At 41.6% G+C, this 12,486-nt stretch overlaps 1 protein-coding gene across 1 annotated transcript in view; it reads left to right on the top strand.

The window, feature by feature from the left end:
• DNAH3 (dynein axonemal heavy chain 3) overlaps positions 1 to 12,486 on the top strand; it is a 234,734-nt gene that overhangs the window by 127,427 nt on the left and 94,821 nt on the right. The window contains 2 exon segments of the mRNA XM_069570315.1: positions 2,807 to 2,912; positions 6,514 to 6,643. Of these exon segments, the coding sequence (XP_069426416.1) occupies positions 2,807 to 2,912; positions 6,514 to 6,643 (236 nt within the window).

Below are 12,486 nucleotides of genomic sequence, written 5' to 3'. Positions count from 1 at the left end.
TCCTACTCCAATGCATGAAAGTGAAAAGTGAAAGTGAAGTCGCTCAGTTGTGTCCAACTCCTAACGACCCCATGGATTGCAGCCTACCAGGCTCCTCCGTCCATGGGATTTGCCAGGCAAGAGTACTGGAGTGGATTGCCATTGCCTTCTCCATCGCTAACCCTAAGCAGGAGGAAAGCTCTAAAAATCCACAAATATGTTTAATTCTAGCAGATCACCTATATTACCTTTTGTCAGATTTTGTCATAAAATCAGTCCTCAAACCACACTGATGGTAGGAATAAAAAATCAGGTAAACACTTTGGATAAGATGCTTTTGAACTGTGGTATTGGAAAAGACTCTTGAGAGTCCCGTGGACTACAAGGAGATCCAACCAGTCCATCCGAAAGGAAATCAGTCCTGGGTGTTCATTGGTGTTCCTCAGCCTGATGCTGAGGCTGAAACTCCAAAACTTTGGCCACCTGACGTGAAGAACTGACTCATTTGAAAAGACCCTGATGCTGGGAAAGATTGAAAGTGGGAAGAGAAGGGAATGCCAGAAGATGAGATGGTTGGATGGCATTACCAGTGCAATGGGCAAGAGTTTGAGTAGGCTCGAGGAGTTGGTGATGGACACGGAAGCCTGGCGTGCTGCAGTCCATGGGGTCACAGAGTCAGACACAACTGAGTGACTGAACTGAACTACCTCCTAAAGTTGGACCTTCATATGCCCTATGGCTGAGCAATTCTGCTTGTGAGTATATACTGAAAATAATCTTGTGCCCATGTACAACAGGAGACATGTACCAGAATTTAAAGAGTAGCACGATTCACAATAACACTTAGAAATGACCCAAATGCCTATTAATAGGAGAGCATTCAGTTCAGTTCAGTTCAGTCACTCAGTCGTGTCCGACTCTTTGCAACCCCATGAATCGCAGCACACCAGGCCTCCCTGTCCATCACCAACTCTCGGAGTTCACTCAGACTCACGTCCATCGAGTCCGTGATGCCATCCAGCCATCTCATCTTCTGTCGTCCCCTTCTTCTCCTGCCCCTAATCCCTCCCATCATCAGAGTCTTTTCCAATGAGTCAGCTCTTCGCATGAGGTGGCCAAAGTACTGGATTTTCAGCTTTAGCATCATTCCTTCCAAAGAAATCCCAGGGTTGATCTCCTTCAGAATGGACTATTTGGATCTCCTTGCAGGAGAGCATTAGGAAGTATAATAAAATCACAGATTGTCATTCAAAATAAGTGAACTGTACTGATAAGTGACTATATAGATAAATCTTAGTAAAATTAAAGATAAAATCTTAGCAGTATTATATATAAAAGTAAGCCTGTAGGGCTTTTCTGGTGGCTTAGTAGTGAAGAATCCACCTGCCAATGTAGGAGACACGGCATTGAACCCTGATCTGGGAAGATCCCACATGCCCCAGGGCAACTAAGCCCGAGTGCCACAACTACTGAGCCTGTGCTCTAGAGCCCAGGAGCCACAGCTACTGAAGCCCGCATGCCTAGAGCCCACGCTCCACAGCAAGAGGGGCCCCTGCAATGAGAAGCTTGTGCACCGCAACTCGAGAGTAACCCCTCACTCGCCACAACTAAAGAAAAGCCTTCACAGCAACGAAGACCTAACCCAACCAAAATTAAATAATAACTAGATATTTTTTAAAATGCAAGAAAAGTAAGCCTGTAATATCACATGCAGCATAGTATCCCCTTTTAAATTATTAAAACCAACTGAACAACTAAATATGTGTATGTATATAAAACCATAAGAAGGTAAGAAATCAAAAGATCAGTGAATGTGAGAGTCAAGATTCTGTGTAATCTTAGGTGGGGAAAGCCAGGGGGATAGGATAAGGGAGACTTTATAATTAGATAAAGGTTATTCTCAAAACCGTAGTTCCTGCCTAGGTGTTGGGTTCATGGACACTGATTACATTATTGAAAACAATTAACTAAGAAAGGTCATGCATGGGCTAGTGATGAGAGTGCTGAGGATAATAATTAATTCAATCATGTACCTCCCAGTCTATAACAAATAAAATAATAAAATAAAAATAAGCTCACATTCCCAAAGGCAATGTAAGGGAGTAGAAAGAGCACATGGCAAGTTAGACCAGCCTGAGGTCCCACCTTGAATACACCACTTGCTAGCTGTGTGACCTCTTCCAAGTCAATTAGCCTCTCTGAACTACTGTCTCCTCATGTCTAACATGTAAACCATAAAAAGGAATGTTTAGAAATGAAGGCCATTAAGACTTAGCATAGTGGCTGACACATAGTAGGTGCTGAATAAATGGTAGCCAGTGTTAGTAACAAAGAGGAGTGTGCCTAGATATAACAGAATGGGGAAACACTTGCTAAATACAATGTTACATGTCAGTACATGGTAATGGGCTAACATTATGAAAACTATAATAGCAGTTTTCATTGATTAAGAGTGTTCCATATGCTAGACATAGTGCCAAATTCTTTATTGGCCTTTCATTTAACCATTATAATAATCTTACAAGCTACTTATTTTTTATATTCCTCAATTTATAGACAAGGACTCAAATTCAGAGATAGAAAAGAAATTTTTCCGAGGTCACTCAATTAGGATCTGGGGCTGAGATTTGAATACAGGTCTCTGATTCTCAAGACCCCACTCTTATCACTGGTCTCTACCCTTTCCTGGCAAAACCTGTGCATCTTTCCTTTGGCTTGGAGCTGGTGAAGGTCTGTGCTCCAACCCAAGCTCCAGCCTATTTACCTCACCCCTACATGCTTGGGAGCCCAGTGTGAACCAGGATGGGCCTCTGTTTGTGCTTTCCAGGTGTGGGATGATCTACATGGAACCCCATCAGCTAGGCTGGAAGCCCCTGAAGGATTCATACATGGATACCCTGCCGTCCAGTCTCACTGAGGAGCATAAGGAATTGGTGAGACCCTCTGGTCCCTTTCCTTTCTGTCCTTCCCTGTCTCCCGACTCCTCATCTCCAAAGGCCTTCTAGGATCGTTTTCACATTCATAATTACGGAAGGCAAGGAGGGGCAGGAAATTCCCTGATTGTCCCCAGTTACATTGCTTCCTGGCTTCTTGCCATTATTATTTTATTTTATTTTGCATGTGGAGCTGGAATTGTGTAGTCAATTTCTGCTTTCTCTTCCATCTCCTCCATTACTTTTTGACTCCTCAGTGGAGAATTCTGGTGCTTGAGAAATGTTCTGTATGATTACTGGGATGTCACCCCTTGACCCTTTGCCCACCAGCAGAAATGCCTTTGGAAGTTGCTCTAGAGGTGTACCAGGTTAGGAAGATCTGTGTTCTTTTTCCTGCCACTTCCCATCCCTGTAACCTAGACTCTATACCTCCTAAATCTAGGGAGCTAAAACCAGTGAGAAATTCTCTTAGTGCAGCTAGTAAGAGTGTCCGTTTTCTTCTTCCCTCCCTAAAAGATGTGTGAATGTTCAGGTTAGATTAGAACACATGCAGATGATGGAAGTAGGAAGGGAGAATGAGTGCTTATGATACTTCTTGCCTTTTGCTGCATTAACAGGGTTCCCTAGTAAAGTTTCCCACAGAAGAAGCCAAGAAGGATTTGAGTTAGACTCTCTTCTCACTGTAGAAATGCTCTGGGGATCTGCATAGAATGGCCCTTTTCCTATCGCATGTGTATACATGTACTATATACATGTCTGTATATACATGTATGTACTATATACATGTACTATATACATATATATAATGTACACATTATATATATATATATATATATAATGTTTATTTACAGACACATGTCCAGATGCATAGTCAGAAGCCAGTCTACACATGCACAGGAAGCCTTCACAGACTTCCCAGTGCCCTGAGTAGTCTAACTTCTTACCAGGACTTCTGAGATTGTGATTCCACCCAGCCTGCCCCTTCAGCCTCATCGCCTACACTCCTCTCAGACTCAGCTTATTACCTTCCAGCCCTAGGGTCTTGTTTCCATTCCTAGAAAACCCCAGATTTTACCTTCTCAAGGCTTTTGCACTTTTTATTCCTCTTTCTGGAAATCTTGCCCCATTTAGTCTCATAAGGGTTGATTCACCTTTGTCACCCAGGTCTTAGCATAAAGCCCCGATTCTCCAAGAAGTCTTCCCTGACCACCCTATTAAAACCTTCTTGTTTTATCCAATTGTAATACATTTATTTGTTTCCTGCTAGTACATTCCAGGATTTGTAAATACTTAAGTCATTTCCTTGCTTGTTTAATTATTTATTGTCTCCCCTGCCCCTGAAACTGTAAACCATGAGAACAGAGACCTTGTCTATCTTGTTCATCATTTATCTTTAGCACCTATCACACTGTATTTAATAGATGCACAATAAATATTTGCTGACTGAGTATCACATATCCAGGTACTCATACATAGTCATTGTTGTTGTTTAGTCACTTAATTGTATCCAACTCTTTGCAACCCCATGGACTGTAGCACACCAGACTTCCCTGTCCTTTACTATATCCCAGAGTTTGCTCAAACTCATGTCCATTAACTTGATAATGCCATCCAATCATCTCATCCCATGTCATCTCCTTCTCCTCTTGCCCTCAATCCTTCCCAGCATCAGGGTCTTTTCTAATGAGTCCGCTCCTCATATCAGGTGGCCAAAGTATTGCAGCTTCACCTTTAGCATCAGTCCTTCCAATGAATATTCAGGGGATTTCCTTTAGGATTAACTGGTTTGATCTCCTTGCTGTCCTAGGGACTCTCAAGAGTCTTCTCCAACACCACAGTTCTAAAGCATCAATTCTTCGGCACTCAGTGTTTACAGTCCAACTCTCACATCTGCACATGACTGCTGGAAAAACCAGAGCTTTGACTTTATTGACCTTTGTCAGCAAAATACTGTCTCTGCTTTTTAATACACTGTCTAGATTTGTCATAGCTTTCCTCCCAAGGAGCAGGCATCTTTTAATTTCATGGTCGCAGTCACCATCTGCAGTGATTTTGGAGCCCAAGAAAATAAAGTCTGTCATTGTTTCCTCATCTATTTGCCATGAAGTGATGAGACCAGATGCCATGATCTTGGTTTTTTGAATGTTGAGGTTTTTTTAATTTATTTTTTTATCGAAGGATAATTATTTTACAGAATTTTGTTGTTTTCTGTCAAACCTCAACCCGAATCAGCCATAGGTATACATATACCCCCTCTCTTTTGAACTACTCTCCCATCGAATGTTGAGTTTTAAGGCAGCTTTTTCACTCTTCTCTTTCACCTTCATCATGAGGCTCTTTAGTTTCTCCTCACTTTCTACCAGTAAGATGGTGTCATCTCCATATCTAAGATTGATAATATTTCTCCCGACAATCTTGATTCCAGCTTATGATTCATCCAGCCCAGCATTTCCCATGATCTACTCTGCAGATGTTAAATAAGCAGAGTGACAATATACAGCCTTAATATACTCCTTTGCCAATTTTAAACCAGTCCGTTATTTCATGTCCGGTTCTAACTGTTGCTTCTTGACCTGCACACAGGTTTCTCAGGAGACAGGTAAGGTGGTCTGGTAGTCCTGTCTCTTTAAGAATTTTCCAGTTTGTTGTGATCCACACAGTCAAAGGCTTTAACATAGTCAATGAAGCAGAAGTAAATATTTTTCAGGAATTCTCTTGCTTTTTCTATGATCCAGCAAACGCTGGCAATCGATCTCTGGTTCCTCTGGCTTTTCTAAATCCAGCTTGTATATCTGAAGTTTCTTGGTTCATGTACTGCTGAAGCCTAGCTTGAAGGATTTTGAGCATTACTTCCTAGCATATGAGATGAGTGCAACTGTGCCATAGTTTGGACATTTTCTTTAGCATTGCCCTTCTTTGGGATTATACATATAAAAGCATCTATACATTTATATATGCACACATATCCACATATAATCACCTATGAGTGTATTTAATGATGACATGCCTAATTGCAAAAAAAAATAACAAGGTAATTTTCAGTAAGAGTCACAAAGTTTAAGAAAAAACACTAAAGTAAGAAGAGAAAATCAAGTAATTTCTTCTGAAGAGTAAGTGGGTAGGAAGCAGAGCCAAGAGATAAGAATCATCATACCCACCAGGAAGTATGTACATACATACGTATATGTGGGGAATTACTGAAAATAAGCCTGGGCCTCTCAGTGTCCACTTCCTACAGGAGTCCTGCCTTATAAATGCCAGTCAGTCATTTCGAAACCAGTTGTTTAGAATTCCTAACATTTTTATATAGAAAAGTCAGATATAGTGGCTTCTGGAACCTAAAACTGTTTCATGTATCCTATAGCTGACCCATAGTGGCTCCAAGCTTTTCTTGCATATTCAGCTCAGTAGAATGGGAGGAATGGGCATAGTCAGTGGACTGTACATTAAATAGGAGCTAGAGGCACAGGTCTTGTTGCCTATGGATTTTCTTCACTATACCTAGACTCAAAAGTCATCATTAGTCTTATCTTCAGCTTCCTTGAGGTGTACCAAGTTCTTAAACACACTTGTTAATGTCAGATTTTACTTTTACTCTTAGGTCAATGACATGTTCATGTGGCTTGTCCAGCCCTGCCTTGAATTTACTCGCCTTCAGTGTAAATTTGTGGTCCAAACATCTCCCATCCACCTTGCCTTCTCAATGATGAGACTGTACTCCTCTCTTCTTGGTAAGTACTTCCCTACAATTCTTAACCCAAACAAGGGTATGCCTTGGCTATTTTTATGCTCCCACCCCTGCTAGTCCCCCCATAAGTTACAATGAGACTAGCATTTTGGTCAAGAACAAACAAGTCTTTTGAGTGTACATAGTAGAGTTTGCTGGAAAGAGTCCATATATTTTGGCTTAATCTTTCATTGACTTCCTGGGTATTCTTGTGCAAATTGGCCCATATTTCCTCAGGCTTAGATTCTTCCAGACAATAGGAATAATAATTCCTGTTCATCTTTACCTATCAGGGACATCCTGGAGGAAAATGAATTTAGATGGCATGTGTAAATGTGTGTCAGAAAAAAAGACTCTGAAAAGAGTAAAATAGGAAGTGTTTCCCATGTTAAAAAAATACATATTACAAAAAATCTGAATTCACAAAGAACATGCATCCACTATAAGAAAACTGATCACTTTGGTCTCCAAAACTATGGAACTACTCCAGGACATGGAGAACCACTGGTTTAAATGAATCATTGTTTTAAATGTCCTGGAGAAGTTCTCTATAGCTGTCTCCCACAAACCAAATTTCACAGAATTCCACTGGAAGTGACAGAATATATGTTAATTTGGAGAACTTTTCAGTTCAGTTCATTCACTTAGTTGTGTCTGACTCCTTGTGACCCCATGGACTGCAGCACGCAAGGCCTCCCTGTCCATCACCAACTCTGAGCGTTTACTCAAACTCATGTCCATTGAGTTGGTAATGCCATCCAACCATCTCACTCTCTATCGACCCCTTCTCCACATGTCTTAGCGTCCACATATAAGTGATATCATACGGTATTATCCTTCTCTGTCAAGTTATTTCCCTTTAGCATAATGCCTTCCCAGTCCATCCATGATGCTGCAAATTGCAGAATTTAGTTCTTGTTTATGGTTGTATATTATTCCAATATGTATGTATACCACATCTTCATCCATTCATCTTTTGATGAACACTTAGGTTGCTTTGAGAACCCCATGAACAGTATGAAAAGGCAAAATAATACGATACTGAATCAGGAACTCCCCAGGTCAGTAGGTGCCCAATATGCTACTGGAGATCAGTGGAGAAATAACTCCAGAAAGAAAGAAGGGATGGAGCCAAAGCAAAAACAATACCCAGCTGTGGATGGGACTGGTGATAGAAGCAAGGTCCGATGCTGTAAAGAGCAATATTGCATACGAACCTGGAATGTCAGGTCCATGAATCAAGGCAAATTGGAAGTGGTCAAACAAGAGATGGCAAGAGTGAACATTGACATTTTAGAAATCAGCAAACTAAAATGGACTGGAATGGGTGAATTTAACTCAGATGACCATTATATCTACTACTGTGGGCAGGAATCCCTCAGAAGTAATGGAGTAGCCATCATGGTCAACAAAAGAGTCCAAAATGCAGTACTTCGATGCAATCTCAAAAACAATAGAATGATCTCTGTTCATTTCCAAGGCAAACCATTCAATATCACTGTAATCCAAGCCTATGCCCCAGCCAGTAATGCTGAACAAGCTGATTTTGAATGGTTCTATGAAGACCTACAAGACCTTTTAGAACTAACACCCAAAAAAAGATGTTCCTTTCATTATATGGGACTGGAATGCAAAAGTAGGAAGTCAAGAAACACCTGGAGTAACAGGCAAATTTGACCTTGGAATGCAGAATGAAGCAGGGCAAAGACTAATAGAGTTTTGTTAAGAAAATGCACTGGTCATAGCGAACACGCTCTTCCAACAACACAAGAGAAGACTCTTCACATGGACATCACCAGATGATCAACGCTGAAATCAGATTGATTATATTCTTTGCAGCCAAAGATGGAGAAGCTCTATACAGTCAACAAAAACAAGACCGGGAGCTGACTGTGGCTCAGATCATGAACACTTTATTGCCAAATTCAGACTTAAATTGAAGAAAGTAGGGAAAACCACTAGACCGTTTAGGTATGACCTAAATCAAATCCCTTATGATTATACAGTGGAAGTGAGAAATAGATTTAAGGGCCTAGATCTGATAGATAGAGTGCCTGATGAACTATGGAATGAGGTTCGTGACATTGTACAGGAGACAGGGATCAAGACCATCCCCATGGAAAAGAAATGCAAAAAAGCAAAATGGCTCTCTGGGGAGGCCTTACAAATAGCTGTGAAAAGAAGAGAAGCAAAAAGCAAAGGAGAAAAGGAAAGATACAAGCATCTGAATGCAGAGTTCCAAAGAAGAGCAAGAAGAGATAAGAAAGCCTTCTTTAGCAATTAATGCAAAGAAATAGAGGAAAACAACAGAATGGGAAAGACTAGAGATCTCTTCAAGAAAATTAGAGATACCAAGGGAACATTTCATGCAAAGATGGGCTCGATAAAGGACAGAAATGGTATAGACCTAACAGAAGCAGAAGATATCAAGAAGAGGTGTCAAGAATACACAGAAGAACTGTACAAAAAAGATCTCCATGACCCAGATAATCATGATGGCGTGATCACTCATCTAGAGCCAGACATCCTGGAATGTGAAGTCAAGTGGGCCTTAGAAAGCATCACTATGAACAAAGCTAGTGGAGATGATGGAATTCCAGTGGAGCTATTTCAAATCCTGAAAGATGATGCTGTGAAAGTGCTGCACTCAATATACCAGCAAATTTGGAAAACTCAGCAGTGGCCATAGGACTGGAAAAGGTCAGTTTTCATTCCAATCCCAAAGAAAGGCAATGCCAAAGAATGCTCAAACTACCTAACAATTGCGCTCATCTCATACACTAGTAAAGTAATGCTCAAAATTCTCCAAGACAGGCTTCAACAATATGTGAACCATGAACTTCCAGATGTTCCAGCTGGTTTTAGGAAAGGCAGAGGAACCAGAGATCAAATTGCCAACATCTGCTGGATCATGGAAAAAGCAAGAGAGTTCCAGAAAAACATCTATTTCTGCTTTGTTGGCTATGCCAAAGCCTTTGACTGTGTGGATCACAATAAACTGTGGAAAATTCTGAGAGAGACGGGAATACCAGACCACCTGACCTGCCTCTTGAGAAATCTGTATGCAGGTCAGGAAGCAACATTTAGGACTGGACATGAAACAACAGACTGGTTCCAAATAGGAAGAGGAGTATGTCAAGGCTGTATATTGTCACCCTGCTTATTTAACTTATACGCAGAGTACATCATGAGAAATGCTGGACTGGAAGAAGCACAAGCTGGAATCAAGATTGCCGGGAGAAATATCAATAACCTCAGATACGCAGATGACACCACTCTTATGGCAGAAAGTGAAGAGGAACTCAAAAGCCTCTTGATGAAAGTGAAAGAGGAGAGTGAAAAACTTGGCTTAAAGCTCAACATTCAGAAAATGAAGATCATGGCATCCGGTCCCATCACTTCATGGGAAATAGATGGGGAAACAATGGAAACAGTGTCAGACTTTATTTTTCTGTGCTCCAAAATCACTGCAGATGGTGACTGCAGCCATGAAATTAAAAGACGCTTACTCCTTGGAAGAAAAGTTATGACCAACCTAGATAGCATATTCAAAAGCAGAGACATTACTTTGCCAACAAAGGTCCGTCTAGTCAAGGCTATGGTTTTTCCAGTGGTCATGTATGGATGTGAGAGTTGGACTGTGAAGAAGGCTGAGTGCCGAAGAATTGATGCTTTTGAAGTGTGGTGTTGGAGAAGACTCTTGAGAGTCCCTTGGACTGCAAGTCCATTCTGAAGGAGATCAGCCCTGGGATTTCTTTGGAGGGAATGATGCTAAAGCTGAAACTCCAGTACTCTGGCCACCTCATGCAAAGAGTTGACTCATTGGAAAAGACTCTGATGCTGGGTGGGATTGGGGGCAGGAGGAGAAGGGATGACAGAGGATGAGATGGCTGGATGGCATCACGGACTCGATAGAGGTAAGTTTGAGTCAACTCCGAGAGTTGGTGATGGACAGGGAGGCCTGGCGTGCTGCAGTTCATGGCATTGCAAGGAGTCGGACACGACTGAGTGACTGAACTGAACTGAACTAACTAGGTGGCTTTTGCCTCCCTGGTGGCTCAGAGGTTAAAGCATCTGCCTGGGATGCGGGAGACCCGGGTTTGATCCCTGGGTCAGGAAGATCCCCTGGAGAAGGAAATGGCAACCCACTCCAGTACTTTTGCCTGGAGAATCCCGTGGAGGGAGGAGCCCGGTAGGCTACAGTCCATGCGGTTGCAAAGAGTTGGACACGACTGAGCAACTTCGCTTTCACTTTTCACTTTCACTTTCGGTTGCTTTTATATCTAGGCTATTATGAATAATGCTGCTATGAACATTGGGTGCATGTATCCTTTTGAATTAGTGTTTTTGTTTTTTTTCAGTGTATATCTAGGAGTGGAACTACTGAGTCATCAGTCAGTTCCACTGTACAATCGTGTCTGATTCTTTGCAACCACATAGACTGCAGCCTGTCAGGCTTCCGTGTCCATCACCAATTCCCAGCTTGCTCAAACTCATGTCCATCAAGTTGGTGATGCCATCCAACCATCTCATCCTCTGTCATACCCTTCTCCTCCTGCCTTCAATCTTTCCCAGCATCAGGGTCTTTTCAAATGAGTCAGGTCTTTGCATCTGGTGGCCAAAGTATTGGAGTTTCAGCTTCAGTATCAGTCCTTCCAATGAATATTCAGGTCTCATTTCCTTTAGGATGGACTGGTTGGATCTCCTTGCAGTCCAAGGGACTCTCAAGAGTCTTCTCCAACACCACAGTTCAAAAGCATCAATTCTTCAATGCTCAGCTTTCTTTATAGTCCAACTTTCATATCTAGACATGACTGCTGGAAATGCAATAGCTTTGACTAGATGGACCTTTGTTGACAAACTAATGTCTCTGTTTTTTAATATGCTGTCTAGCTTTGCCATAACTTTTCTTCCAAGGAGTAAGTGTCTTATAATTTTATGGGTACAGTCACCATCTGCAGTGATTTTGGCACCCCTCCCCCCCCCCCCGCAAAAATGTCTCTCACTGTTTCCTCTGTTTCTCCATCTATTTCCCATGAAGTGATGGGACCAGATGCCATGATGTTAGTTTTCTGAATGTTGAGTTTTAAGCCAACTTTTTCACTCTCCTCTTTCACTTTCATCAAGAGGCTCTTTAGTTCTTCTTCACTTTCTGCCATAAGGGTGGTATCATCTGCATATCTGAGATTATTGATATTTCTCCTGGCAATCTTGATTCCAGCTTGAGCTTCCTCTTGATGAAAGTGAAAAAGTAGAGTGAAAACTAACATCATGGCATCCACTCCCATCACTTCATAGCAAATAGATCAGGAAACAGTGGAAACAGTGGCTGACTTTATTTTTCTGGGCTCCAAAATCACTGCAGATAGTGACTGCAGACATGAAAGTAAAAGACACTACTCCTTGGAAGGAAAGTTATGACCAACCTAGACAGCATATTAAAAAGTTCTTTTTAATATTACTTTGCCAACCAAGGTCCATCTAGTCAAAGAGATGGTTTTTCCAATAGTCATGTATAGATGTGAAAGTTGGACTGTAAAGAAAGCTGAGCGCCAAAGAATTGATGCTTTTGAACTGTGGTGTTGGAGAAGATTCTTGAGAGTCCCTTGGACTGCAAGGAGATCCAACCAGTCCATCCTAAAGGAGATCAGTCCTGGGTGTTCATTGGAAGGACTGATGTTGAAGCTGAAACTCCAGTAGTTTGGCCACCTGATACAAAGAGCTGACTCATTTGAAAAGACCCTGATGCTGGGAAAGATTGAGGGGAAGAGGAGAAGGGGATGACAGAGGATGAGATGGTTGGATGGTATCACTGACTCAATGAACATGAGTTTAGGTAAACTCTGG

Source organism: Ovis canadensis, chromosome 24 (assembly GCF_042477335.2).
Source record: "Ovis canadensis isolate MfBH-ARS-UI-01 breed Bighorn chromosome 24, ARS-UI_OviCan_v2, whole genome shotgun sequence".
Classification (NCBI taxonomy): Eukaryota; Metazoa; Chordata; class Mammalia; order Artiodactyla; family Bovidae; genus Ovis; species Ovis canadensis.
Note: the sequence above shows the minus strand (reverse complement) of the source record. Positions and strands in the feature narration are given on the sequence as shown.